At 61.3% G+C, this 27,825-nt stretch overlaps 2 protein-coding genes across 5 annotated transcripts in view; one reads left to right on the top strand and one right to left on the bottom strand.

Moving 5' to 3' along the window:
• Positions 1 to 169: 169 nt before the first annotated feature.
• Positions 170 to 7,961, bottom strand: TMIE (transmembrane inner ear). The gene is made up of 4 exons (XM_025885623.2): positions 7,554 to 7,961; positions 4,091 to 4,208; positions 639 to 788; positions 170 to 324 (listed from the first exon to the last, which is right to left on the bottom strand). Exons 1-4 carry the CDS (start codon positions 7,755 to 7,757, stop codon positions 221 to 223), a joined length of 576 nt encoding a protein of 191 aa, XP_025741408.2. The 5' UTR covers positions 7,758 to 7,961; the 3' UTR covers positions 170 to 220.
• Positions 7,962 to 12,978: 5,017 nt separating this feature from the next.
• Positions 12,979 to 27,825, top strand: part of ALS2CL (ALS2 C-terminal like) — a 22,176-nt gene continuing 7,329 nt past the window's right edge. For 3 of the 4 annotated variants that reach the window (XR_012380874.1, XM_073901072.1, XM_025885349.2), the window contains exons 1-16: positions 12,979 to 13,057; positions 16,769 to 16,894; positions 17,612 to 17,810; positions 18,153 to 18,218; positions 18,659 to 18,824; positions 19,332 to 19,463; positions 20,071 to 20,190; positions 21,707 to 21,765; positions 21,907 to 21,973; positions 22,422 to 22,618; positions 23,649 to 23,714; positions 24,134 to 24,232; positions 24,336 to 24,497; positions 25,189 to 25,300; positions 26,676 to 26,753; positions 27,595 to 27,725. Coding sequence is in view for 3 of the 4 variants with exons in the window: in XM_073901072.1 (XP_073757173.1) it covers positions 16,792 to 16,894; positions 17,612 to 17,810; positions 18,153 to 18,218; positions 18,659 to 18,824; positions 19,332 to 19,463; positions 20,071 to 20,190; positions 21,707 to 21,765; positions 21,907 to 21,973; positions 22,422 to 22,618; positions 23,649 to 23,714; positions 24,134 to 24,232; positions 24,336 to 24,497; positions 25,189 to 25,300; positions 26,676 to 26,753; positions 27,595 to 27,725 (1,757 nt within the window). In the remaining variant the exon portion in view is untranslated. The remainder of the gene's footprint in view (positions 13,058 to 16,768; positions 16,895 to 17,611; positions 17,811 to 18,152; positions 18,219 to 18,658; positions 18,825 to 19,331; positions 19,464 to 20,070; positions 20,191 to 21,706; positions 21,766 to 21,906; positions 21,974 to 22,421; positions 22,619 to 23,648; positions 23,715 to 24,133; positions 24,233 to 24,335; positions 24,498 to 25,188; positions 25,301 to 26,675; positions 26,754 to 27,594; positions 27,726 to 27,825) is intronic. The other variant, XM_073901071.1, reaches the window with a different exon arrangement.

Raw genomic sequence — 27,825 nt, 5'->3', positions numbered from 1 at the left:
GAGCCGCAGGGCTAGCCAGCCGCAGCTGCCTCCTCCAGGAAGCCCGCCCCAGGGCTAGCCAGCCGCAGCTGCCTCCTCCAGGAAGCCCTCCCCAGGGCTAGCCAGCCGCAGCTGCCTCCTCCAGGAAGCCCGCCCCAGGGCTAGCCAGCCGCAGCTGCCTCCTCCAGGAAGCCCGCCCCAGGGCTAGCCAGCCGCAGCTGCCTCCTCCAGGAAGCCCGCCTCATTTTTCCCCTTTCTTCTTGGCCTCATTCTTCTCATCCTCCTCTACCTTGATGGCCACTGTGTCTACACTGTCCTTCTTCTTCTTCTTCTTCTTCTTATCCTCTGTGGGGTGGAGGAGAGGTGGGTGGTAGGAGTGAGGCCGGGGGTCCTAGGGCCCACACCAGAGCCCCCCACACCCAGCGCTTTGCTTCTTCCTTTCCAAACCTCTCCCACCTGCAGAAGAGCTCCTTGTGTTACGGGCCTCACTCGGGCCCGTTTCTGCGCTCTGGTCTCTAGGGACCAGAACCTAAACACCAGGGGAGGGGAGGAGCAGGGCCACTCTGGGGGGCAGGACTGAGGAAGTGGCTGGCTCAGCTGGGACAGGTGGTGGTGGGGGTGGTGGGGGGGAGGGGGCTGCCCCCCCCCAGCCTGCTCACCTCCAGGGATCTCCGTGAGCTCGTTGAGTGGGGGGACCGTCTCCAGTTTGTCCGTGTACATCTTGGCTGCCTTCCGCTGCAGGTAGCGGGCTTCAATCTCCTTCCGGGTCCGGGGCACGCGGCAGTTGAAGACGCAGCACAGAGTGATGACTGTAGGGGGGACAGAGCAGGCTTGGCCAAGGCTGCACCCCAGGAATGATCCCCACATTTCAGACCTGCCCTCACCTGCCTACATGTGTCTCACCCAGGAGTCTCTGGCAGGAGGCTCTGCGTTTGGATGAGACCCCTGTGGGCTCCGGGATTCTTTCCAAGATCTCTCTCCTGAGCGGAGCCGACTTTGGGCAGGCACACAGGGGCCCACTCTCAGAAGGGCCTGGCGCTGGCCGTTATGTGCTGCAATCGCTGTTCTTAACAATTTCTGAACAAGGGGGGGTCTCAGGCCCGTAAGTCCTGCCGCTGGTCTCGCTTTCTGACTAGATCGAGGCCCCTGGAGGGCAGGGCAGAGACCTGCACTGGTGACTCCAGCTGTAACCGCCCCGGGGCTGTCCTGTGTTCCCACCCAGGCCTCTCGGCTCCTAGTGCTTCCTCCCCAGGCTCCTGGGAGGACCTCCGACACCCGAGGACGTGGCCGTGTCCTCCTCAACCTCACTGAGGACAAGCCTGGGCTTCTCCTGGCCACGAGGGCCCACCAGAGGGCACAGACCCTGCCCTGGGGCGTTCACCCCAGACAGTTATCCCAGGGGCGGTTTTCTGCTGAAGGCAGCTGTGCCCACGCGAGCTGGGCCAGGGAATGGAGCTGGCCTGTCTAGTGATCGGCAGGACAGGGCAGGGCTGCCAGGACTCGGCTGGACTGAGTTTATTTTTCTAAGGCTCCACAGTCTGACCACCTTGGTCCCGGCCTCAGGGGAGGGGACGGGGCTGCTTCCTATTATAAATCGGATGACAAGACATAACTTCCTGGCAGACTCCTGGGGGCAGGATGGCCAAGCAGGACAAGCCAGGCCTATTTTAGGGAAGATGGATCAGACCAATGTAGCTGGGGCTGGAGCACCCTTGGGGGTCAACTTGTGCAACCCCTTCAGCCAAATCTTGTGGCCCCACTAAGTCTCACCCAGGTTCACAGAATGAAGAAAAAAAAAATGAATGAATGAATGCGTGAGATGGTCTCAAAGCCTTTGTTCCTGAGGACAGAACTGGACTCCCGAATGGATGGATGGGGGAGCTGCCAGCAATCAGGAGCTCTGGGGGGCTGCAGGAGACCCTAGCAGCAGGTCTGACTGTACAGCGCTGTCCAGGGGCAAACAGCAAGCTTTTCTTATCCAAAGAGCTGGGTTCTAGTCTTCTCCAGGCGCCGGTGTGTATGCCTGACGGGCCCCCATCCTGCTGGCTTGGGTCACCTCTTCCAGCCACCCGCCGGGCACATCCTCTCACGATGCTTACTCAGGCTCGCCACAGAGGCAGGTCTCAGGCCCCACAGGGCCTGGGCTTTGAAGGGAGCTCAGCTATTGGCACCTGGAGCAGGGCTCAGACGCTGCCTCTCGCTCCAGGCCTGCCCCACCCAGCCTGGCTGGGTCACTTCTCGTCAAAAGAAGGGAAGAAAACAATGTGTGTTGGATGGAGTTCCAGGGCCCAGGCAGGGGCTTGGAATGTGAGTCCCCAGGCTGGAGGGACCTCCAGAGGGACCTCCATCCAAGCCCAGGCCCTCTGCACAAGGTTCTGGGGTGACACGCCCCAGACAGCAACGCCACCAAGGCCCAGGCTGACTGGGAGGTAGGAAAGACTGTGCCATCCCTACTCCTAGGGCCCTGCACAGAAGGTAACGAGTGGTGACCAGCGGCTCAGAGGCCTTTGGGACTCTCCCTTACTCTTTTCTAGAAAATAAGAGCTGGTCTGTGTGCTTTATGTCCAAGCGCCTCTTTGGGTCTGACACTGCAACCTTCTGGTGTGGCCCTAGGCACCCCCCCAGGCCCCATCTGGGGCCGAGCAGAGCCCAGAGAGGCCAGTGTGTGTTTAGAGGCCCCTTGGCGTCCTCACTCCTGCTCCCTGGAGTGCCCCAGAGTGGCTCCCTGGACCCACACCCTACACTGCTCTTGCAGGCAGATGCCTCCCTGAACCCTGCCTCTTGGTGCTGGGGTGCGGGGTGGTGGTGGGGGGGGCAGGCGGGTCCACGATCTCCTCCTTGGACACCTAGGCTGGGGCTACAGCCACAACCAGCTATCCTCAGGGCCTCCGCCCAGAGGCCTCACTAGTTCTTGCCTTGGCCAGGAATGAAATGCAGCCTCTTGCTCAGATCCTGCTTCCACTCCAGCCATGAAGAAATGGTGATGGTGGGGTGTGGATATTTTCCCCCAAGGAGGGCCTCCCTGGTGTCAGGAGAAGCATATGCCCATCAGATGTCCTTGTCTCCCTTGGAGTCCTTACATGTGGGTGGGCCTTCCGCTGGGGTGCTGCCCTCCAGGGGACCTCATCCAGGGACAGCTCCAGCTGGAAGTTAAATGCCCTTTTCGCTGCCCCGACCTGGGGCGCATGCAGTGAAAATCCTGTAGGGGTTATCTGAGCCCTTGTGCGGGGGCCATTTCCTCCCACCTCTGCCTACACCGTCCCATCTGCCTTTTCCAGCTGCCCACCTGGCAAAACTGCACGCGTCCTCTCACTGATGTGCGGCTAAGAGGACCCTCCTCTAAGAAGCTTGTGCGGGCAGAGTGGGTCTTCTTTCCCTTCCTCGCCTGCGTCTCCCCGTATCCTTTGGTGTGTGGGAAACTTCGTCAGACTCTACATTGTACCCTGGCAGCCTCCCCCATCCATTGGCACTTCTCTGCTCCCCTTTCCCCAACTGCAGACCCCTGATCTGGAAGGGCTGAAGGAGCATGCCAAACCCATTTCTGTTGTGAGTTTGCATCCAGCAACTCCCAGTCCCAGGAGAGGAAGGGGTCGCCTGCTTTTAACTGAGGGGGGTGTGAGTCATTCCAGGGGAACGGGAGTTGACAAGGCACGGTTTGCAGCCTGGGAGCCACATCTGCCGGGCGTCTGGGGAGCCTCTAGGCTGAGCTGCGGCCAAGGATGGCCTTGCTGGGGCCTCTGGGTGTGGGCCCTTTAAGCGGGCCAAACTGCAGGAAAAGCATCAGGAGGCCAGCGATAGGGAAAAATGACACGTCCTCATCCTGGTTCAGTGGAGTCCCCTGTAATTATCGTAATTGCCATGTGGCTGTGTCCCAGTTGGGCAGAATACTTCAGGTCACCACCAGCCTGTCAGCCCTCCACAGGGACTTTGTGTAGATCAGGAGGTGCCAGAAACCACAGTGGGCCTCCTGCGGGCGGCTGGCCTGCTTGCACTGCCCGGAATTACTGCTCTGAGCCCCTGGGGGTGGTGCTGGCGGGGGTGGGGGGAGGGCAGGGGGTGCTGTGCTCCTGCAGCTGCGTTGGGGTGGGGAGGGCAGGGAGCAGCTACTCACTGATGGACAACACGAAGAGCGAGAAGATGCCCACCACGTGCCAGAGGCGCATGTCCCAGAACACCACCGTCTCCTTGGTCAGCGGGGGCGGCTTGGGCTTGGGCGGGGCCGTGCTGGGCTGCAGGTCGGGAGAGAGGGAAGTGAAGCCAGGCAGAGGCCAGAGGCTGGGGCTGGGCCGAGAGAGGCCCAGGTTTCAGCAAGGACTCAGCCCGAGCATTCCAGAATCTCCTAGAATCAAGCGTCTTATCGTCACAGCCAACGCCCTGGACCCTGGGAAGTTCTAGGTTTAGAGCAAGGGAAGAAAGCAGAGCCCCAGAACCGTGGAGCCTGGGGATGCTCGGGGACACCAAGGCCTGAAGGGGCAAAGGTGGATGGCTTGTCCCAATCAGGTTCAGGTCCCCTTCGGGCAGCCTGCTAGTCTCCCCTCCTGCTCCAGTCCTGGGCCCCACAGGCTGATGGGGTCTCAGGACCAAGGCCAGAGACAAGGGGAGGCTGGTACTCTCCTTGGGGGACTTTGCTCCCAAGCATCCTCAGCGTGGGGTGGGGTGTGGAGCTGGACTCAGGGCCTGCGGCTCTGCTGCCTGGCCAGGACCCCCACCAGGTGACCTCAACAGTTGCCTATCCTGCCAGAGTCACCTCTTCTGAGCAGAGGCTAGGCCAGAGTCCTCCCAGGACAGGACCGGATAAATAGTCTGCAATGCGGCAGCGACACCTAGAGGCCAAACATTGTAAGCATGACCGGAACAAGCCTGAGCTGAGCACAGTCGGCCACCTCCCACCTTCCCAGTGGACGCCACCTTGCCCTGGGAGTCTAGGGGACATGGCCCTACCCTGGGGGACTGAGGGAACAAGGCCCTGCCCTGGTGGGTCTGAGAGGGATAGGACCCTGTCTCTGTCACCAAGTTTGGCTGAGGGATGGGAGGGTGGTGGTTAATGCTCAGAGGGAGAGGACCCTGGGGCATCTGTGGAATTCACTGTCTCCTGATTAACTGAATAAGGACAGACCTGCAGTCTCTTCTGGCTCTCTTGGAAGGAAAGGCAACTCACACCTCAACCATCCATCCAGTCTTTCCCCTGGTCCATGAGCATGGACTGGGCACCTACCACAAGTCAGGTGCTTCTTCATCTCAAGAACACTGCCCTTCAGCATGTCCCAGGTAATCTGTGTGCTTGGGATTGGCACATGATCCCCAGCTCTTTTATCTTCACCAGGGTAAACTGGGGTGGGCGGCTTCTTACCTCTAGGCCTCAATTTCTCGGTCTGTAAATTGAGTGGGGTTGTTCCAGGGCTCTCTGGGAAGCTCTCTCTACGTAATCAGAGTGGTGACATTGACAAGAAGATACCCCTCCTCAGCATCATCCCAGGGGCCTGGATCCATTTGCGGGGTCAGACACATGTATGTGGGGTCAAGGTACATGTGTGTGAGGTCAGGCACCTCTGTGGGTTCAGGGCACATGTGTGTGGAGTTGGGGCACATATTTGTGGGTACAGAGCACACGTGTGGTTGGAGTGTGCCTGTGTGGTCAGACATATGTCTGTAGAGTCAGGGCCAGGGTCTGGGCAGTGGCGGGGTTCCCGATCTTAAGGCTCAATGTTTTTGGTCCGGCTGGGCTGTATGGCTGGAAGACTCTGAGGTCCAGAGGAGGGAATCTCAGATTTTGAGTCCGGGCAGCTGAGTGCCCACTTCTGACACCTTCTCTTTCTAGCCTTGTTTCAGGGGGAATTGAGCTTATACTCTCACCCTGATAGGGATCTTGGGTAGAGGGTAACAGGTAAGAGTCGGGCATCTCTGGGGTGGGCACTGCTGGAGGTCTAAACTCTAAAGCTTGGGAGCCCCGGCCTCCATCAGCTGGAGACTGATGCCTGTAGGGGCTGTCGTGGGTGGTGCTGTGGACTCCAGCCCTACCCATCTTCCTAGTGCTTCCCTGGATCCCCTGGGCTCAGCCAGGCCCTTGCTCAGGCTGTAGGCAGATGGCAGGCAGATGGACTCCAAATGCAATTTCCCTTGATGAGCAGGGAGATGTGTTCCTGGGGGCTGAAGGGAAGAGTCCTTGGCTCAGAACTGACATGACTCCCACCCTCAGCCTTCTCCTGTGCCCAGGCCAGCTCAGTTTCTGCACCCGAGGCCTCGGGGCAGCCAATAAGGGGTTCATGTACACTTTGTGGGGCTCAAGCTAGCCTGGCTCCCCTTACAGGGACACTGGAGCTGACATCTGACTCCAGCCCAGCCTTTTGATCACACCCCCTGGTCAGCAGCACAGACAGGCTTAGTATCGGGGTGCAGCGCTCTGTCTTGTTGTCCCTCGGGCCCTCAGGTTCAGGGCTGTGTCCTCTTCGGTCCTCAGGATAAGACTCTGTCCTCCCTCTCCCATCCCTGTCCCCTGGCACCTGCCCCTGAGGGCTCTCCTGGGCGCCTTGCTGTCCCTTGCTCTTCTGCCTCTCTGCTCTCTCCTCTCTGCCCCTGCCTGCACAGGCTCTGAACCCTGCTCCTCCCTAGCCCTGCCTCTCGGGCCTTCTCCCTCTGGCCTCTGGCTCTGGTTCTGGTCTGCTTCTTTGGCTCGCCTTCACAGCTCAGCAGGAATGGGGAACAGGGGACAGGGAAGCTGCAACGGCCCCCACTCTTCTCCTCCCAGCCCTTCCCGTCCCCAGCCACGCTCCTGGCCAGCCACCCCAGCCACCCTCCTTACCTCTTGCTGGGCTATCTCAGCAGCTCCCCCAGCTTTCCCAGCTATATGCCCCCTTCCAATTTACCCTCCTCCTTCCACACCAAGACTCATCCACGACTCTTCCCCTGCTCAGATACCTTGGCTGGCTCTCCAACATCACCAGGACCAAGTAAGATCCCCCGAGCCCTGGGTCCTGCCCTGCCTGCACCTCCCCTCCAGGGCCAAGTGCCCCACAGGGAGCTGAACTCAACACATGGCTGCTCTATAAAGGGTCTCCTGACCCCACCCTCCAGCTTGGCAAACCCTCACCTCCTTCCCAAGGCTAGGTCTCCCCCATCAGGCAGGGGAGCCTGAAGGATCTCTGGAAGCAGAAGCTTTTTCTTCCAGCAGACCCTAAGACCAGGGACTAGATCTCCCCTATTAGACTAGAGGTCACTGAAACCAAGGACTATACCTCCCCCACCCCTCCCTGGCCCCCATTAGACCAAAGGTAAGGGCTGAGCAAAGCTGTATCCCCAGACTGGGAATCCTTACGATCAGGGTGAGTCTCCCCCACCAGACAGTTGATCCTGAAATCTGGGGCTGTGCCCTCCCATCAGACCAGGGAACCTAAGGTTGGGGGCTGAGTCTCCCCCACAGCCTGGAAGCCTGGGGGCAGGGCCGTGTCACCCCAGGAATCCAGGTCTGCTGGGGCAGTTGGAAGGGGAAAAGCCAGCTCGCAGTCAGAAAGGCGTCCCCTAAGCCTCCGGCCGGCCGGCCACAACCTCCCGGACCCCTCCGCGCCGCCCCGCCTCACCTCCACCAGCTGCCCGGCGACCCTGGCGAGGCAGAGTCCCAGGGCGGCGCCGCCCAGCGCCCAGAGGGGCCCCGCCATCTCCGCGCCCGCGGCCGCAGGTGGGGGGACCCTGCCGCGCGGGGCCGGGCGCGGGTGGCCCGGTGACTGCCCCGCCAGCTGGCGCTCGAGGTGGCGATCTGGTCGCAGGCCGCGAGTGGGCATCATTTATTCATCGTCGGTGTCCGGTTCCAGGGCCGCCCGCCCCCACCTCCCGGCGGGTGGAGGGCCCGCCCCCTGCCGGGGGATCAGAGTCCCGATCCCCCTTTCCCCAACCCGACAGCCGGGCCGAGGGGTGGGAGTGGGTGGGAGGGGGAAGACGGGCTGGGGGCCGGTCCTTGCACAACAGGTCCCACCCCCCACCCGCACCCCCGCCCCACTCGGGCCTCAGTTTCTCCATCTGGGGCAAGGGGAGGGGCTAGCATCTGCTGATCTAGGAGGCCCTTCCCAGTCTGACGTTCTGAATTTGAAAAACCCTACTGGACCCAGGCTTGTGGCGGTAGTTGGGGGGGGGAGGGGGTTGGCAGGCAGGTTGCCATAGGGACAGGCGCTCAGGGATGTCCTGGGCTTTCTGGGCTGGCTTCCTGCCCAGAAACGGCTCTGGTCACTCTGGACACCAGAGCTAGAGTGGGGGATGGGGACCAGGGGATGGTATGGTCAGAGCCTCTAGTTGTGGGTACTATGGAAAGTTCCTGAAGAAGCCAACATCTGCTGCCCCATGGGACAGGGAAGGCTCCACCTGGAAAGCCTGGAGGACCATCTTCTGACTCTGGCTGACCCTGAGCCTCTGCCCCAGTCTGAGCCCCAATTGTCACTCCAGTCTGAGCCATGATCCTGACCTCACACTGAACCTGGCCCACATGTACTCTGGTCCTCACCCGGGGATGAGCCTTGACAACCCAGGGCTGGAGGGAGGGAGGATCTGAGGAGCTGTGGAGACCAGGAAGGCTCTGGAGGAGGAGGAGGGAGGTCTGGGGTGGGGAGACTACTCTGGTCCATCCTTCCTCCCTCCTTCCTTCCTTCCTTCCTTCCTTCCTTCCTTCCTTCCTTCCTTCCTCCCCCCTCCTTCCTTCCATTGTTATTTATCTCCTGCCTGCTGAGTGCTGGAGAAGCAGCCTAGCTGTTGGACCCCTTCATTCTTCATCACCATAGACAGTGGAGCAGGCTGAGGTGCTTTGGGCATTGGGCCCAACCTCAGAACGAGGGACCCCGTAGATTCAGAGCCCGGAGATGCAGCAGATGGGCAAGGACCAAGGCGAGCAACAGCAGAGACCAGAAGGCCAGCTGTGGACACTCACAGGGGACAGGTCTGGGAGAACACAAGGCAGGCAGAAAAACAGAAGAGCCACTGGCAAAGGACCGCTGGCCCAAGGGATCCTCGCCAGTAGGTGGCCAAGTCTGGGGGCTGGGTGGGCTGGGCCACCCCAGGCTCCCCAGGCTTGTCCTAGCCAGGCAAACAGGAATTCTACTAAAGCTCAAGTCCCTTGCTGAAGCTCCCACTGGTATAGGCCGTCTGTTATAGGCCAGGCTTGAGAAAGCCACACTGACCAGCCAGGGAGGTCACCCTTGGGACACAGGGTCAGAGAGGGCTTGGCTGGAGTGCGCTGAGGTTAGTGGGCCTGACAGTGGCCTTGGGCAAGCCATCACTCCTCTCTGCTTTGAATTCCTCATCTGTGGAATGGAAAGGACAAGGCTCTCATTAAGGGGCTCATGGGAGGATTATATGAAACTAAGGAATATGGGAGGGCTGAGCATAGGATGGCTCAGCCCAGGAGAGGTGGGGAGACATTGTTTCCTGTGTAAAGTTCAGTCTTTCCATCCAAGAAGTAGGGCAAGCTCAGTGAAGAAATCTGAAAAGGAATACAGTCATGTGTGTCCCTGTCGCCCCCTGAGATGGTCATTGTTCCGCATGGGTTCCATTTCTTTGCAGGCTCTTGAACATAGTTGAGATCTCGCTGTATGCTATACCTTTTTACCCAGGGCTTTTACCCAACACGAGAATCCTAGATCCCCATGTCTCCCAAAGGCTCTGTCAAATACTCTCACACAGGCTTTGAAGTCAAACTGACTTAAAAGAACAAGGTGTCCTGAAACAGGACGGTTTTAAGCTTTTATAACCTCAGAGGTATAAAGCTACAGATTTATGAGAAACGCAGTTTGGAAGTTTATTTATTTATCATTTTTTTAAATGTCCTTTTTTTTAATGCCCTGTAGAGATGGCAGAAGACTGAAAAAATTGAAGTTATTATCCAAAGTTCACAAAACTAAAGTAGCATGAAGAAAATTTAAGTAATGAAATTTTCAAACTATGTTTCTTATAGATTTGTAGCTTTATACTTTATAACTTCTAAAATTATTAAAGCTTAAAACTAAGACTCCTGGGCCATGATCATCTTGACAGCTGTGAGACCTCCGTGGGCTACTTAACCTCTCTGAGCTTCATTCCCTCATCTGTAAAATGGGCATAACAACAGTATCATGGCACCTGAACATCGCAAGCCTTCAGGCAATGCTAGTTGTTCTGACTGTTGTGGTTATTGTGGATTTTGTGCAGTGTGATATTACAGGGTAGTAAAACCCAACGGCCTTCGTTCAATGCCCTATTGTCAAACATTTGCATTTTCCCCAATTCTCCAAAATGTGAAATACCACAGTGAGAGAAACACCCTGAAAGCTAAAGTCTTTTCCATCTTTGAAGGCTCTTCTTCCTCTCCTCTTTGTACTTATGAGGAATTGAGGCCAGAGAGGGGTTGTGCCCTGCGTTAGGTCACACAGGAACTGAGGCCTCAAACTCGGTCTGTGGCCCCTAACGCAGGGTTCTGCCCCCTGTCCAGTACTATTTCTATTTCTTATGAGGTCCCCAGATACCCCTGCACCCTATCCTACCAGTAGGGCCCATCAAGTCTGGGGTGGCAATGCTCTAGACCCTCAGACTCCTCAGATTCCCCAGCCGGGCTCCCCTGGAAGACAGTGTCCCCCCTCCATACATGGTGGCATGAATGCTGGCCTGCGGAACCCTGTTTGTCCTTTGTGTGCTATTTTTAGCTCCTGTGGGTTTCCGGTAGGGACCCAGACCAGTCTCCTGGGCCTCTGGGTTGGAAGCCATGGGCAGAGTCAGCTGATAGTGGCCAGAGGAAACTGCAACAGTTCTTTCATGGAGCCAGAAATGCCAGGGCTCAGGGCTCAGCTCTGGTGAAGCAGAGGGTTGGGGGTGGGTATCCTCCCAGTCGCAGAGCTAGGCTGGGATCCGGGACATGTTGGACCTAGCCAGGGCTGGAGGTGGCGTGGGGTGGGGCGGGGAACTGGGCTGCCTAGGCCTGTGACACAGTGGCTGGGGCCTGCTGGGAGCTGGCCATATCTGACCTTGTTGGCCCCAGACCTGGCCCAGAATAGCTCTGGGGCTGGGCTGGGCTGGGCCTGGTGAGACCTCTGTGTACAGAAGCATGTGCTTGTGTCCCAGGGCACTCATGTACACAGGAGTGCAGGCGTACTCTGCACTTGCCTCTCTGTGGGTCTGAGTGTGAGTTTTAGTGTGTGTTCTGTGGTGCAGTAAGTCTGTGTCCATGGGGATGGGCACATGGTCTGCATGGGCCCATGCACAGGGCTGCCTCCTGAGATGTGCTACATGGGAGTCCTGCCAGTGTGTTCAATAGTAGATGGGTGTGTGTGCACACCACACATCCCCGTGGCTGCGGAATCTTGTGTGCAGGGGATGTGGGAGTGGTGTGTGTGGGTGTGTGCAGATCTGTGGTGGGACTGGGCAGGGCCCCTTGGCTATGTTGCAGGGGACCAAGGGCAGGGGGAGGCTGTCTTTTGGGCACTACTTGGGGCATTACAAATGACTTGGCCCTATCCGAGAGAGAGAGAGAGAGGCTTGGCAGGTTTTGCCCCATTTCGCAGATGATAATACCGGGCTTGGCAATGCTGGTGAGGTCACCCAGCCTGGGGGTGGGCGGTGGTGAAAGGAAGACCAGCCCCCAGCCTTCCTATTCCCCTAGATGTGGCTGAACAGGAAGTCTGCGCCGTGGGGAGGAAGCGGAGGGGGCCTGTCCCTTCCTGCTCAAGCCCAGCTCCTCCCTCAGCTACAGGTACAGATGAGGACACAGAGACCCAAAGAGGGGAAGGACTGGCCCAGAGAAGCCAAACAGAAAATCAGCTTCCTCCTGCTTTGGACTCTGTCCTGCCTGCCTTGCTTGTCACACGTGGTGAGAACACACGCTCCTGGAGAGTCTTGCTCTCTCTACATGTGGCCGTGGCCATTCTCCAGCCCTTGACCCTTCCTCCCAAGCCCCAGAAACCCCTTGCCTGGCCACCCCCATGTGCCAGGGGACCCACAGACCCACCAAGACCCTGCTCCTCTGGGAAGGAACCCCTTGAACCATCATGTGCCCCCTCCACTGGGGATCTCTCTTCAGCTTGGCAGGATGGGGTATGACTCCCAACCCCTCAGACTTGAGTAGGGGGTTGGTGGGCCACCCTTTCTGCTCTTCCACTGCCTGTACCAGGCCTGTTGGCCTCAGTGTTGTCAGCCAGGAAAGGGGCAATGACTCCTGTCATCCCTTGGAACCCGTGTCCCAGGGGAAGTGATGTGGGGGGACTGGCGTGTCCACTGGAGGGGGACCAGGCGGCAGACAGCAGGCTCCTTTGTTCCAGGCTGAACCACTGTCCTCCCCCTCCTGGGATTAGGCTTCCATCACCCTTTCCAAGGTCGCAGGTCCTGGCGCAAACAAGCGCTGGCTTCTCGCTCTACTGGGCCGTGGAGACCCAGGAGTGGGGGCAGGGGGACTTCCCCAAGGTCACACAGAAAGGAGTAGCGGCCGGCCGTACACATCTGGCCCAAGGGGCCGCGGGGCAGCCTCGGTTTTCCCCACTCTCGGCTTCAAGTTTCTTGTGATTCGGTAAGGGTGGAGATCACAGGGCTGCACCCAGGCCCCAGAGCGCCAGGGGCGAGTGCACCGGAGGGCCCTGCCAGGACCAAAAAAGCCAGGCTGCTTCCTGGAAACCGCCTGCTGTCCTGGGAGCCTTTCCCCGGGAAACCAGGCTAGCCTGGGCCTGCGTGAGTGAGTGTGTGTGTGAGCAAGCCGGCGAATGAGTGAGGGAGTGTGTGTGTGTGTGTGTGTGTGTTTTTCAGGGCACGGAGGAGTCAGTCCCCCTCATCTCACTCCCGCTGGGTGCCAGGAGCCTTCGGACCCCGAAGAACTCCGGGGGAGGCCTTAAGAGTAGACCTCTGGCGGGGGGGCGGGCCGACGCCGCGTCCCACCTCCGGCCGGCCGGGTCCGTCGGCGCCCGCCCCAACTTCTACAAGCAACTCCCGGAGGCGGGGCGAGGCGAGGGGGCGTGGCGGGCGCCCGGGGGCGTGGCGGGGGCGTGGCGGGGGCGTGGCGGGCGCCGGCGCGGGGCAGTGTGCGGGCGGCGGGGAGCGAGCGGCCGCGGCGACACTCCAGGCTCCCGGCACCCGCACCGCACAGGTAAGGGCGGGGCGGAGGTCGCGCGTCTGTGGGCGGGCTCCTGTGCTCCGCGTTCCCCTCACTCCAGGTGGGACCTTCGCCTAGCGCCCCCTTGGGCCGGCCGGTCGCCGTCCCTCCACGACTCCACGGTCCCAGGCGGCACTCACACGGGGGCCGTCTGAGTTTGTCCCAAGGCGCCCTCCGTGCCAGCGGGCTCCGACCTCCTCGTCCTCCCTGCCCCGTGGTCACCCTGCTCAGGTTTAGGGGCAGCGCAGGGACAGCCTCCGCACCCTCGCCTGGGGTGCGAGGGCCGCTCCCTGGACCTCACCCAGCCTGGGAGACTGCCAGGAGGAGGTGGCGCCTGCAGTGAGACCGGCATGGGCAAATGCCTGGTGGCCGGAACAGCATCCCATGTTTGGGAAACTCTGGGGACTGCGTGTGCGGGGGCAGGGAGGGGCAGGGGAGCTGTGAGAGACTGGGAGTGGGGGGTGGGGGGAGATGTCTAGGACAAGAAGCTGGGAGCTATGGAGGGCCAGAGAAGGGGTGCGGGGCGAGAGGCCAAAGTGGAGACTGAGGGGTCACCTGTGGCAGTTGGGCAGCCCCTCTCTGCCCTACCACTGCACTTGCTGGTTGTTTTAGGGCACCCTGGGGCAGCCCAGGAAAAAGTCTCCGTGGCAAGCAAAACTTCCTTGCCTGTCCAGACCAGGAAATACCAGAGTGGGTGCCATGACAGGGTGTGGCCCAGGGGCCTGAGGGGCCTGAGGGGCCTGAGGGGCCTTGGAGAGGGTAGGGGAGGCCTCAGTGACCCCGCCTGAGAGCAGTCTGGCGCAGCCAGAGGCCAGGAATGCAGGGGAGAGAGCAGGTCTGGCTGCTGGTTAGATCTACACGGGGACGGGCAGCTGACTCACCTGGGCACGCCAAGACTAGCCAGTTCTGTCCTCACCCCGCCCCACAGGGAGCACCAAGGCTGCCTGAGGAGGTAGGAGGCTGGGCCCTGCTGGGAATTTGCTATTTACCCTGAGGCAAGTTGCCTAGCCTTTCTTAACCACCTCACTCAGGTGAGCCTGGTGGGACGGGGAGCCAGAGGCGTGGGTCTGAGTCCTGCACGTGCTCTACAGATAGTGTCTTGACCCTCCGGTTCCTTCCTAGGCCTCAGTTTCTCCTTATGTACCTTATGTGTGACCTACCACTAAACCTGGGTAGAGGGCCAGGGTAAGGAGGCCATGCCCTTGACCAGAGCCGGGTGGATTGGGGGTATGCCAGGTTTGAGCAGGCATTATCCCTGCTGGGTCCCTCTCATGTTATGGCTTAGAACTTCCCCTCGCCCCCAAACACACTCATGCCTGGTCTGCTCCCTGCTCTCAAGCCTTTGGTTGCCTCCAGGACGAAGCCCCAAGCTCCCTAGCCAAGGAGCAGGGCCCCGTGGTCGCCACCAGGCCAAATCCCCAACCTCATCTGCAGCCTTCCTGCAGCCTTCCTCCCCTGCCCACAACCTCACTAGCCATGCTTAACTTCTGGCCTTTTCTCTGGGCAGTGTGCCTCAGTTTCCTAGGGGTAGACATCCCTTTGGGGCCACAGATCTGGAAGGGTCCTAGAGCCGTGTCTGCCCGTCCGGGTCTGTAAGACACATCCTGAGGGGCCCGGGCTGCTTTGAGCGGGGAGGGAGGCTGAGGACCAGGTCTCCACACCCAGAGCAGCTCCCCCCCACCAGTTGGTCCTTTCTAGGGAAGGCTTAGATAGTTTGAAAGCTCTGATCTAATCAGACCCCCATTTCATAGAGGCGGTGACAGAGGCATAGAGAGGAGCAGGGCTCTGGCTAAGCTGGAGCATGACCAGGACTGAGCAGTGGGTAGGGGGTCAGCAGGGAGTCCTGTGGGAGCAGGACCTCCCAGCCTTGAGCTGTTGACTGCAGGTCCGCACTCGCCCTGATCTGGTTCCTAGTCTGCACCTCCTGTGCCGGCTGCACCCTCTTCCTCTTTAGCCCGTGTCCTCATCTCTCAGTTCAGACCCCGACTGACGGGCTGCCAACTGAGGATGGAAAAGTCATTCCCCAAAGGGCTTTTCCCTTCTGTCCGTTTCTGGAGATAATGGGGGAGGGTCAGGCGGACCACACTTGCTGTACCCTGGTCCCTTGGCTGGGCTCTCCTGGTCTGCCTGAGTTGACCTGGAGCGACCTGCCCCAGGTCGGGGAGCGGGGTGCGGGGGTTACCGGGGCTGCTGCAGGGGCCCGCAGAGAGAGCAGGCCACGTCTGGGTGTCTAGCTGCTTCCCCTTCCTGCCTGTCCCTCCCAAGGCCTCGCCCTCCTGAAGCCATAGCAGCAGGAAAGGTGGGGCAGGAACGCCTGGGCCTGGGCCCTTGGCCAGAGTTCTGAGGCACCGGTCCCACTGCCCCAAAGTCTGTTCCCTGGGAGCTGTAGATTTTGCCAGGGGCCTGGAATGCCCTCTGGTGCCCCTGGGGCTGGGTTGGGAGGGATGAGACCCCTTCCTCTTCACCCTTTTGGGTCTGTCTGTGTTGCCTGCCCATTCCAGCAGCTTCGATTATATCTCCCACCCCGCCCCACTCAGCTAACTGCAGAGCCTCAGGGTGTCAGAGCCAGGGAGGGGCAGTGTGAGGGTCTAGGGCTAAAACCCCTCCAACTCTCAACCCTGAGACATCTGGTCAGGTCACTGGGGCAGATGAACTTTGCTTGGTGAGGGCACCCAGCTCCGGTGGGAGAGGGTTGTGTCTGCTTGGAGGCTGGGGTGGGGGGGGTGGGGGGATTGGAGCCCAGGCTGCTTGCTGCCCCTCCCTCTCATCAGAAAGCCACATTCCCAGGGGATCCCCTGCCTGCTTGGTGGGTACCTCACTCCAGGGTGGGAAGGTCAAAGACTCAAGCCCACCTGCCCACCTCTACAGCCCTTCCCTCTTTCCTCTGAGCACAGTAGGGTTGGTGGGCTTGGGGGGCACGGAGGATCTAGCTGTCACCCACACTGACCTCACCCTCCCGCTGCTCAGCTCCCTCTACAGCTGTCATCACGCCCGTTGCATCTGCAGGTCTGGCTTTGGGTCCTACCACTCCCTTGCCCTGAGATCCTCCATGGCTCCTCCCATGGCCATTTAGGTCACTCTTGGTGGGCCACCCTCGGAGCCTGGGCCCTCATGCCCGTGATCCTTTGCTCTCATGGTGTCCCCACCTGCATGCTTTGTCCTCCTCTCTGCCTCTTTATTTCTTGCCTATCCATGATGGCTCCAGCAGGAGAGCACCTCCCTATTCCCCCAGACCTCTCCTTGCTTACACAGCCCTTTGGATGACAGGGGGTCCTGAGCCATGGCCTTGAGAAAAAGGCTGGGTTTCTCTGGCAGTATGTCCTCATTTCCAGAGACTCGGTGGAGAGGGAGTGAGGTCAGAGCACCATCAGATATTACCCTGAGCCCTTGGGAGCCATGGTGGATGTGTGAGCAGGGGAATGAGCCCAGGCCAGAACTGGGCTCGAAGAGCATCTGCCTTTTTGGCTAAAAAGGGATGCTTCCCTGGGCAGTTCTGAGGTCTCTCTCCCACTCGGTCAGGTCCCGTCAGCTGGGCCCAGGGGCAGAGCAGGGCAGGCGTCCGCGGCTAGTCCAGAAATTCCCCTTTGAGGCTGCCCGGGCTGATTGCTCACACCTGTTGTGGGCAGTCTCGGGCACTCGGACGGAAGGCATGGCCCTGACCCAGCTCTCACCGGTGCCCTACTCCAGCCTGTGCCCCGTTCACAGCTCCTGAGGGCCGTGCTCTGGCCATGTGCAGCCCGGAGGAGGAGGCCCTGCTGCGGCTGGAGGAGGTCTTCTCGGCTACCCTCGCCCGCGTCAACGGCCTTGTCCTTCTGCCCCTGCTCGAAACCAGTGAGTCTCGGCTTGGCAGTGGCAAGGGTGGGGGACACAGGAAGCATCCTGGGGATCCGAGTCCTACCTTGTTAGACCTCCTGAGGCACAGCTTTCTGCATCTCAAACAGGAGTGGGGACACTTGGTATCGACATCTTCTGATGAGACTGGGGCTCTGGCTCCAGCCGCTGGCTGCTCCCTTCTCCGAGGCGCCCCAGGGGTCGGGCCGTGAACCTCTAGTCTAGACCCAGCTGTGCCCAGAGTCAAAATCCCACCTCTTCCAGGGTGTGGGCCTGATTCTCTGCCTGGATTCGCGTCCTGCTCTCACCCAGGGCATGACCCAGTTTGGGTCTCCCTGGCCACTTGTGAAGTGACCTTGGTCAGGTGCCTTCCACTTGGGGGCTCTGTCTGAGCATCTGTGGGTGCCAGGGCACCACGGGATCCTACGGACCCCATATCCCAGACCTGAGAAAGCCCAGAGACTCAGGGCAGCTAGTGTACTTGGTGGCCCTGGGTCATGAGTGCTGACCCTGTTTCGTGGGGGGGTGGATATGTGCTCCACTGACTCCTCAAGGGTGCTGCCCCGCGCTCCAGCCTGCCCGTCCCTGCTGAGCTCAAGGGGCCACGTCGGCTTCCTGGCCTGTCCCAGGGACCCCGAAGAGGCAGGACCCCGGCTGCAGCTCCTGGGCTGTGGGGCGCCGCCCCCCCTCACATTGCGGTTATGCCCCCCGCTCCAGCCCCGGAGCCCTCGGACCCCCAGGGCAGAGAGTGCCTCCGGCTCTTGCAGCGGCTGCACTGGAGCTCCCAGCGGCTCTGGGAGGTGACGGAGGAGAGCTTGCACTCGCTGCGGGAGAGGCTGTGCCACCAGGACACCGTGGGTCTGGAGTCCCTGATGTTGCTGCAGCACGCAGAGCGCGTCCTGCAGGCCCACGTGGAGTAAGACAGCGAGGAAGGCTGGGGCTAGGCCTGGGCATCAGCGTGCTCGCCGCTGGGCACCAGGGCTCACCTGGGTCAGGCTTAGGCCAAGGTTTGGGTTTAGGCTGCGGTGGGGCTCACCTGGGGTCGGCCTCAGGCGCTTGGGCCTCAGCCCGGCACCGGCTCAGACACCCCAGACCTGAGCGTTGGGGCCTCCCAGGGGAGAAAGACTGAGTTGGAATTGTCTGGTTGGGGCGGGGCTGCAGCCACTCAGCGAGCGGGATTCGGGGACCCCGGCAGCGCAGGGGTCTGGGTGTGAAGCCGTGAGCTGGGCCTGCAGGCTGTCTTCGGTGCTGTCTGCAGGTACATCGAGTCCTACAGTAGCTGTGTGGTGGTGCAGGCCTTTCAGAAGGCAGCAAAGAAGAGGAGGTGAGCCCAGGATGCTGCAGGGGCCCTCTGCGCAGGCAGGGGGTGCCCCGGCGGGAAGGTCACGGAAGTCCCAGCCCCAGAGCAGAGTGTCACAGCCCATGACTCATCCTGAGCGCTCCTGGGTCTAACAATTCCACACTGCTCCGCACCGGAAGAGAGGGAGGGAAGGCTGTGGGGGCCGTGAGCACAAACCAGATATCCACTGGCCAAGCTTGACCCCGGGAAGGGGAAGGGGGGGCCGTCCTGTTCAGGGTGGGTGGTTATTGCCATTGACTCTCCAATAGGGTGGCTGTATTTCTCTGCTAGGAGAGCAGTTTGGGGTCTGGGACTGCTCCTGGGATCTGGGGGCTTAGCTGGGGCGTAGAGGGTGGGGTGGATGGCGGTGGGTTCGGGAATGGAGGAGGGGAGTGAAGGCGGTGTGTGGCCCTCCCTCCGCCCAGGGAGTTCTGGCGGGGCCAGCGGAAGGCCCTGTGGCAGCTCCTGCCAGGCGTGAGCCCCGAGGCCTCAGTGGGCACGGTGCTGGCCCAGGCCCTCCACCAGCCACTGGCCCATCACGTGCAGCAGTATGTGCTCCTCCTGCTGAGCTTCGGGGACACTGCTGCGGAGGTAAGTAGCAGGGACGTCGGGGGGCCGGGGGCCACTCACTGGGCCTGTGGCTTGCAGGGAAGCCGAAGGAGGAGAGAAATAGGGCCCCGGCTCCGGGGACTCCGCTTACTCAGGGACCCCGGTTTGAGAAGGACCTAGTCGCACTTTGGGGACAGGGCCGTGTTCTGGGGGGGGCGGGTCGACAGGGCCTGTCCTTGCCCTGGCCTGTCTGAGGTACGTGGCTGTGCCTTAGTGGGGCCGGCGGAGACCCAGGAGCAGATGAAGAGTCGTGTTACTGGGTGTGAGGACACGTGGCCCAGGCCCAGCAGCCCTCTGGAAGCACCCTCCCACTGGCCTTTGGCTGAAGGAAGGGCCGGCAGGGAGAAAGGGACAAACTTCAGTTTCGATCCAGACCTTCGGAGCAGCTCGGGCCCGGCCAGGGCTGGGGCAAGCATCACAGGTTGGGGGGGAGGTTCTGACAAGCTCTCCGCCGCCCCCCCCCCCACCAGCTGCCCTGTGTCCCCACAGCCTCACCGCACTCGGGAGCTGGTGGTGCACGCAGCCACCCTCTTTGTGAACTTGCAGTCCTTCCTGAGGCAGGCACTGGACCAGGCCCTGGCCACGCAGGCTCTCTGGCACTCCCTGAGCAGCCGGCTGAGAGTGAGTTGGAGGCCTGCCGGGGGGGGAGGGAAGGGGCCTGCCGGACTCTCCGTGCGTCCGCTTCCCCGTCTGGAAGTGGGAGCAGTGGCCGAAGCAGGTGGCTGGGAGGGCCGTCTGCCCAGCCCCCCTCAGACACTCGTGGAGCACCTTCCCGGCCATGCCGTGAACTGGCTCGGGGGAAGAGCGGTCAGAATTGACCCTCTGTCCTGGGATGCCACCAAACGATCACATCCTCACATCACTGCCTCGCTGGGGGAGAAAGCCCCCTGTGCCCTGGGAGGGTGTGACAGGCCTGGGGCGCAGTGTAGATAATCAGGTGAACAGGCAAGGGGACAAGACTCGCCAGCGAGAGGTGGGGACTGCAGAGCCCCAGTGAGTGTTGTCGGGGGCTCTGGGCAGGGGGCCGGTGGGCATCAAAGCAAAGCTTCAAGACAAGTTGAGCTGCCCCTCCAGACCTTGGACCCCAGTGTCCATCGCTGAGCTGGGGGCCTCCAGGAGATGCTCAGATTGTGGGGGGTGGGGCGGAGCTGGTGCTCCCGGCAGAGGCGCGGGTACAGCCACCAGGATGGGGGTGCCTGAGCCCGTGCCTCCCTGCTCTGCTCCTCAGGATGGGCTCTGCACCCCTGAGCGCCGACTCCTGCAGGACAGCCAGGATGTGCCTGTGACGGTCACCCCACTGCGGGCGGAGCGCGTGCTGCTCTTTGACGATGCCCTTGTCCTGCTGCAGGTCGGGGTGGGGCCGACCAGAGGTCCCGGGGCTGCAGTGGGGGCCTGGGGTCTGGCTGAGAAGGCAGTGGGAGGGAGACAGCTGGGAGCAAGAACTCAGGGCTTGTGGGGAGGGGATAGGGCTTGAGAGGCAGGCAGCGCCAGGGTGGCGGCAGCAGGTGGACTCATCCCTGCAGGAGGAGTGCGTGGTGGGACAAGGCCGCTCCAGGTGCATCCCAGCCCCAGCCCTGGCCAGCCGGCATCCCTGCTAAACATACCTCGGTTTCTTCATCTGGAAAATGGGATGCTTGGGATTGAGTTTGTCCTTCTGTGGATGCCGGACAACTCTTCAGTTGTCTTCCTCACATAGGAGAGGAGCCGCAGATGGGAGGTCCTGGGTGGCCGTGGGTGGCTGAGGAGGGCTGGATGGACAGGGTACACACAAGGCTTCTAGGGAAGAGCACCGCTTGGAAGCAGTACCTGGGCTCTGGACATCAGCAAAGTTAGCGGGGAGCCAGGCCGGGGGTTTGGGATTGTTCCCTGGCCCGTAACCCTGACTGTGCCTAGTTCCCCCCCCCGGACTCAGACTGCCCCTGTGATAGCCGCAGCACTGTCCTCTCTGTCCGCTCAGAATGTCAGTCTGGGACTCCCCTGTAGACAGGGAGGCTGAGGCCTGGCAGGGAGGCTACTTGCCCAAACCCCTGTGTCTCCTGAAACCTGGTTTTGGGGTTCTGATTCAGTTTGAGTTCCCCTCCACTCCCGACTTCACGTTCTGCACTCCAGGTACACTGATGAGATGCTGTCGCTTAAATGCGCTGCACCCTTTCCTGCCTCTGGGCCTTTGCATGTCCTGTGCCAGGCCCACCCTTGTCCCTGCCTGTATCTGCCACCCTCCTCCTGCCCTTCGGGCCTGGGCCTGGCGCCCCCTCCTCCTCCTGGGGCAGCGAGGCAGTGACTGGCCTGCCTAGGCCGGGCAGGAGGTCGCTACACAAAATCTTTTAGAGGAAGGGGCGTTCATCAGCTCTCAGAGCAGGGACGGCCTTCCAGGTAGAAGGAGCAGCGTGAGCAAGGGGTCAGATGGAGGGGGGTTGGGGGCAGGCTTGAGAAGGTGTGAGTGTGGCAGGGCCGTGGCGCCTTGGTGTGGCGGGCACCAGGAGGGGGGACCTGTGAGCCGGGAGTGGTCTGTGTGGCCGCAGGGGTCCGGCTCAGCAGCGAGGTTTCCATCCCCCAGGCGGTAGGAGCCTAAGACAGGTTTCCAGCGGGGGCCGATGGTGTTCGGCTGCAGCCATGATGGAGCAGGATGTGGGGGGCGGGGGAGGCTGCTCCCGGGTTCCCGGCCAGCCCTCAGATGGGAAGGGAGAAAGATGGGCCGTCCTGGAGACGGGGAGCAGGCTCAGTGCTGGGCATGTTGGGCTGAGCGGCCAGGGGACACCCAGTGGTGTGGCAGCAGGTTGGTGCCTGGAGCAAGCCTGGGCCAGAGCAGTAGGGGAGCGTCTGGGCTGGGCCCTAGGTGACCCCGGTGCCCCATCTTCTTCTAGGGTCACAGTGTCCACACCTTTGATCTGAAGCTGGTGTGGGTGGATCCTGGGCAGGACAGGTGAGCAGCCCCCTCCAAAGGCACCCCGGGCCTTCTCTCCCTCCGCCCTCATGAAATTGCCCGCCCCCCAGGGCTGGGTGGGGCCTCCCGAAAACCCTCCTGGACAGAGCTGGGGCCTACCAGTCACCTCCCTCTGTCTAGGTGCACATTTCACCTCCTCACACCTGAGGAAGAGCTCTCCTTTTGCTCCAAGGCCCCCCAGGACCGGGTGAGTGTGGGCGAGCTGGGAATTGGGTGTTGGGGTGAGGGGAGTGAGGAGGGCCCGGGTATACCACCCTGGAGGCTCCATGGGAGTGGCCAGGCCTCTGGGGTCGTGGTCAGAGCGAGGCGCAGTGGCCGGCCTGGGGTGAGGCATCAGAATGCCACAGAGCACAGGGCATTTTTCCCTATGAAACCAGGATCGGGGCCTGTGTGGGTCCCGGTGGTTCTGTCTGGCCCCTCTGGGCAGGCCCTGAACCTGCACAGGGATCTCAGGATGCAGGTGGCCCGTCTGGATGCAGGGCCCTAGGGAGCAGCATGGGGCAGTTGGAGGTTCTGCCAAGTGCCAGAACCGGGTTGGGGCGGTGGAGGGACTGTCTGGAGCTACTCCACAAGGCTTCCCAGAGGGGCCACTGGCACAGCAGTGACCTCTCCTGTGTCTCCTCTGTCCGCACCAGACGGTCTGGCAGTGGAAAGTGACTCAGGCTGTGTGCCAGGCCCTGCGTGGGAAGAAGGACTTCCCTGTGCTGGGGGCGGACCTGGAGCCTTCTGAGCCCCCGACCTGCCGCTGCGTGGCATACACCTTCCGCGCCGAGGGCCGGCTCTGCCAGGCCACCTACGAGGGCGAGTGGTGTCGGGGCAGGCCCCATGGCAGGCGAGTGACTGGGGTTCCGGGCCCAGCAAGGCAGGGCTCCTCCTGGGGATCTGAGGGGCAGACAGGACCTAATCACCTCCGGGCACCAACCAAAGGCCGTTCCTTCCCGCATCAGTCGGTCAACTCTGTCTCCCAGTCTGTCTTAAGCCCCGTCGGACAGGACCCGGCCCATTGTAGGTCTGTGCCGTGTAGAGTCTTGATGATGGTCATGAGCCCAGAGCACGTGGGAGAGACTTCAGGTCTGCAGTTGCTGTTCTTGGGAGGACAGAAGGGTAATTCTCATGTCCACGCAGCGCTAGCTGGTAGTGGAAATGGTTCGCAGACCTCCTATCTCCACCAGTCTTTACAAGAACACTCTGGGGGCGTGTTCTCGCCCATTCTGTAGGTGCAGAAATTGAGGCCAGAGACTGGCATGACTTGCCCAAGGCCTCAGGGCAGGTTCTGGGTCTGCGTGACCCCGCAAGCAGGGGGGCTTTGGAAGAACATGTGACTCCTCCCCCCGCCCCACCCCATGCTATACAGCTGGGAAGGCCAAGGCCCAGAAAGCAGAAGGGCCTTGCCGAGGTGATGCTCACAAGCACGTTAGTTTCTGAGACCTTGGCTACTTCCAGAAAGGGCTTGAGGAAAAAATGAACAAGAAAACCCCAGAAAAAAACGATGCCGTGTCTGAAGAGGGGAGAAGGATGCTAGAAACCACTGACTAGCACTTGACTTAAGCTTGAAGTTTAGCTCAGAGCTTCCTGTGGGTCAAGGGAAAAAGGGAACCTGAATGTTTCCAGAGCTCTCCCCGTGGAGTGTGGGGAGTGTGCTGGAGGCTGCTGGGGCGGTTGTGCCTGGAGTCGAGAAGGGCTGAGAGCCCCTGTGGGTCAGAGAAGAGGGCTGGCTGGGGGCAGAGAGTCCAGTCCAAGGGGAAAGTAGGCCTCTGAGAGAGTCCACTGTGGAGGTCAGCCGGGGGGCGGGGCCTGTGTGTGTTTGAAGGATGGGTCTGGCGGGCCTGATATGTGGACCGTGGATCTCGACTGTCTTCCAGGGGCACCCTGAAGTGGCCCGATGGCCGGAATCACGTGGGGAACTTTTGCCAGGGCCTGGAGCACGGGTAAGGCTGGGGCTGCTGTGGGAGCGGGTGGTGGGCAGGCGAGTGGCTTTCGCCCCTGCCACCGTCACCAGCCTGGCCCCATCCTCGGTTCCCAAACCTTAAGCAGGAACTTGAGGCCATTTGGTCCAGCTCCCCTTAGTGCACAAAACGGAAAGCCCAGAGGAGGGGGCGGGCCGTGGACGGAGTGGTCAGGGCCCCAAGGTGCTCCCACGGTGCATGAGGGGCGGGGCGGGGATGGCGTCCTGAGAGTGGCCCTTGGGAAGAGAAGACGCCTGAGCACCTGGGAGATTGTCCCCATTGTCTGAGAGGGCCCCTCAGAGGCAGGGACACCGGGGTGGCATGGAGGGGTGTCGTGGGGTGTCTTGGGTCAAGGCGATGGCCCGGGTGCTGACTGTCCTCCCCCACACGCACACCGGCAGCTTCGGCATCCGCCTGGTGCCTCAGGGCCCCGAGGACAGATTTGACTGTTACAAGTGCCACTGGCGGGAAGGCAGCATGTGTGGCTACGGCATCTGTGAGTAAGTGCCCGGCGGCCCGGTGGCAGGGCGGGCGTGTGGGGCGGCCACGTCCCCCGGGCTTCACCTCGGGGGGGCCGGGCCAGCTGTTGGTGGCCCTCTGCAGGTACGGCACTGATGAGGTGTACAAGGGCTACTTCCGGGCGGGCCTGCGCCACGGATTTGGGGTCCTCGCGAGCGCCCCACGGGCCCTGCAGCCCTGCAAGTACACGGGCCACTGGGAGAGGGGCCAGCGGAGCGGATACGGTGTCGAGGAGGACGGTGCCAGGTGAGCGCAGGCTCAGGGCTCGCGCCCCATCACAGACCAGGGTGCCTCAGGGCGCGGGGCCCGTCGTCAGTGGGTCCAGTCTATCTGTCCGCCCAGAGTCCCCCCGAAGCCCCTCACTTCCTGTCCGCAGGCTTGGTTGAGGCTGAGGTTCAGAATGAGGGGGCCCTGAGCCCCCTGACCGAGGAGCCTCCCCACTCCACTCTGGCCCCTCCTTGCTCTGTCCGGGAGGAGTTTCTGACCCCCCCCCCACCCCCATCTAGCCCCACGTAAGGCCCACAGCCCTTCCCGGCTCTCTGGGCTGTGAGACAAAGCCCAGGGCTCTCAGCCTGGCATTCGAGACTTCACCCCTGCCGTGCCGCCCCTGCACCCCTCCAGCCTTCTAGACCACTGGGTGCCCCCTTGTACCCGTTGTGTCGGTTGTAGGCTCCTACCTCCATGGCTTTGCACTCCATCTGCCCTTCCTGCCACCTCCCCCAGGAAGCCTGCCAGGATACGCTTCTGCAGGCAGGCTCCCTCCCTCCTCCACCCTCTCTTCCTCTTGGAGGTCCTCACCTCTCTCTCCCGCGTGTGAGTTGAGTGGGTTCAGGTGATATCATTGCCCCTTACCTGCTCTCCACCCACCCCAACTGTGCCAGCAAAGCACACAGAAGTGCCCAGGAATGATTCTGATCCCACTCTGGCTCCTCTCCAGGGGCGAGCGCTATATTGGCATGTGGCAGGCCGACCAGCGCCATGGCCCAGGGGTCATGGTCACCCAGGCCGGTGTCTGCTACCAGGGGACCTTCCAGGCAGACAAGATGGTGGTGAGTGGGGTGACCCGTGTGTGTCCTGAGCTACCCTCTCCCTGTCCTGGGGCTGAATTCTGGAGGCCCCCCCTCCCCCCGCCGCCCTGCTCTCAGGGCCCCGATGCTGAGCCGAGGCTGGGCAGGAAGTGGATGGGGCAGGAAGCTGGGTTCCTAGGTGGTAGAGGGAGCCAGAACCTCAGCAGGAATGCAGTTCTGCCAGCCACCGACCCTGGCCTTGGCCCTCCCACCCTCAGTTTCCCCATCAGCAACTCAGGTTCACTACTTACTGACTGTAAACATTCAGGGAAATTAGCAAGAACGAAGTGCATGGTAACGACGATGCCTGCAGCCTCTGCGATGGACATTTATAGACCCCTCACCGGAGGCCTGGCTCTGGGCTCAGCCTCCTGGCATGATCTCAGGGCATCCTGCCAGTAACCCTGCGGGTCATGTCACTGTCCCCAGTGTATGAATGACATACTGAGGCTCAGAGAGGTCAGAGGACCTGCCTGGTGTCACATTCTATTGAGTGGCAGGGCTGAGACTCACCCCAGGTCCCCTGAGCCTAGGCACACCAGCACCTGCCTCCTGCCTCACCCACACCCAGCCAGATGCTTCGGCGCATAGTAGGACTCTGGCCTGGGGACTGTGATTGTTATTACGGCTTGTACATTGGCTTATGCTCCACTTTGTTCTGAAAAGGACTGAAGGAGGAAGAAAAGAGCAGACACAGAATAAATTCAAGTAGGACACAAGTTCTATCCCATTGGGCCCTGAGCTTCCTGGCAGCCAGTGTAACAAGGGGGCGTGGTCAGCTCTGCTGTCACCAAGGATCAGTGACAGGGAAGGGGGGATGGCTGAAGAGAAGCTCAGCACTTCTTCTTTTTTTTTTTTTTTTAAGATTTTATTTATTTGACAGAGAGAGAGAGACACAGCGAGAGAGGGAACACAAGCAGGGGGAGGGGGAGAGGGAGAAGCAGGCTTCCCGCGGAGCAGGGAGCCCGATGCGGGGCTCGATCCCAGGACCCCGGAATCATGACCTGAGCCAAAGGCAGTCGCCTAACCACCTGAGCCACCCAGGCGCCCCAAGCTCAGCACCTCTTGAGCCATAGGTGGGGAAGGAAGGGCCCCCCAGGAGGCTTCCTGAGAGAGGCTGCTGGAGAGAAGGAGCGAGGTCCCAGGATGTGCTTCAGGGTAACCCAGGGATGAGGTACATGGGGCTGGTGCTCAGTGCTCAGCAGGCCAAGGGCTGGCATCCCACCTCGGCACAGTGCTGGGAGGTGTGACAGGGCTCTGCCCTGGGTTGGTGCCTGCCTCCTGTCTTCCTGCCGTTCCCTCCCCACCCCCAGTCTCCTGGCCCTTCCCCTGCTTCTACTCTGGCTTCCTTCCCTAGGGCCCCGGGATCCTCCTCTCTGAAGACGACTCCTTGTATGAGGGCACCTTCACCAGGGACCTGACCCTTGTGGGGAAGGTGAGGACCACCGAGACCCACTCCACTCCCGCCGAGGCCTCGGGTGGAGCCTATAATCTCCCCGCTTGGACCCAGGACTGAGGGTGTGGGCAGTGGGTGGGGAAGGTAGGGGAGGGCCTCTCCCATCTCCATGGCGTCCAGAGGGTGGGCGCCATGACCCCTCCTGCTGTGGAGTGGTGATTCAATCCTGGTGGGAGGCTAGAGGGGACAGATGGACTTGCCATGGGTGCACAGGGTGCTGGTGGCTGGGCTGTGTCTCCTGACAGGCCCCTAGGGGCCTTGGGCAGGGGCCCCTGGAGTGACCGTCCTTCAGCATGATCCTGCGCAGCTGACGCAGCAGAAGGCAGTTGGGCCCTGCTTGGGCTTTTGGAAATGTGGGGGCTGTTTCATTCTCCTCATGACTGGGGGGCACTGTGGCATCTAAAGGGGCGAGGCCAGGAGTTCTCGGAACGGGACAGGCCATGCAGCGGGAGCTGCCTCTCCCAGGGCTAGCATACCTCATGCCTTTCCTAGGCCTCTTCCTACTTCTGGACTTAACCGCCCCCCTCCCCCTGCCAATTCCCTCAGCAGTGGTTCTCTTGCTCTGACCTGAGAGTCCCTTCCCCTTCCCCTCCCAGTCTCCCACCTCTGAGCTGAGCCCCTGGGCCGTTGGCACAGCTCTTGGCCGGGGGCTCCTGCAGGTGTGGAGGATGATGAGCCCCTCGAATGGATGGTGGGAAGGCAACCTGTCAGTCCCTAGCCTCTGTGACCCAGGATGGACAGGCACGAGGCCTGTCCTGATTGGGGGAAGGGCGGCTGGACAGACAGACAGGCGTCCCTGCTTCCCTTCCCTGGTTTGCAGGGCAAGGTCACCTTCCCCAATGGCTTCACCCTGGAGGGCTCTTTTGGCAGCGGGGCAGGGAAAGGACTGCATACCCAGGGTGTGCTGGACACAGCTGCCTTCCCACCAGATCCAAGCAGCACCCGTAAGAGGTGAGAGCCTGGCTGGCCGCCTGGCCTGTGCATTCTGGAGTGAGTGGGTGAGTGTGTGTGTGTGTGTGTGTGTGTGTGTGTGTGTGTGTGTGTGTGTGTG

Source organism: Callorhinus ursinus, unplaced genomic scaffold (assembly GCF_003265705.2).
Source record: "Callorhinus ursinus isolate GAN/ISIS: 27379988/994484 unplaced genomic scaffold, GSC_fseal_2.0 scaffold15, whole genome shotgun sequence".
Lineage (NCBI taxonomy): Eukaryota > Metazoa > Chordata > Mammalia > Carnivora > Otariidae > Callorhinus > Callorhinus ursinus.
This window is presented reverse-complemented; position numbering and strand designations above follow the sequence as displayed.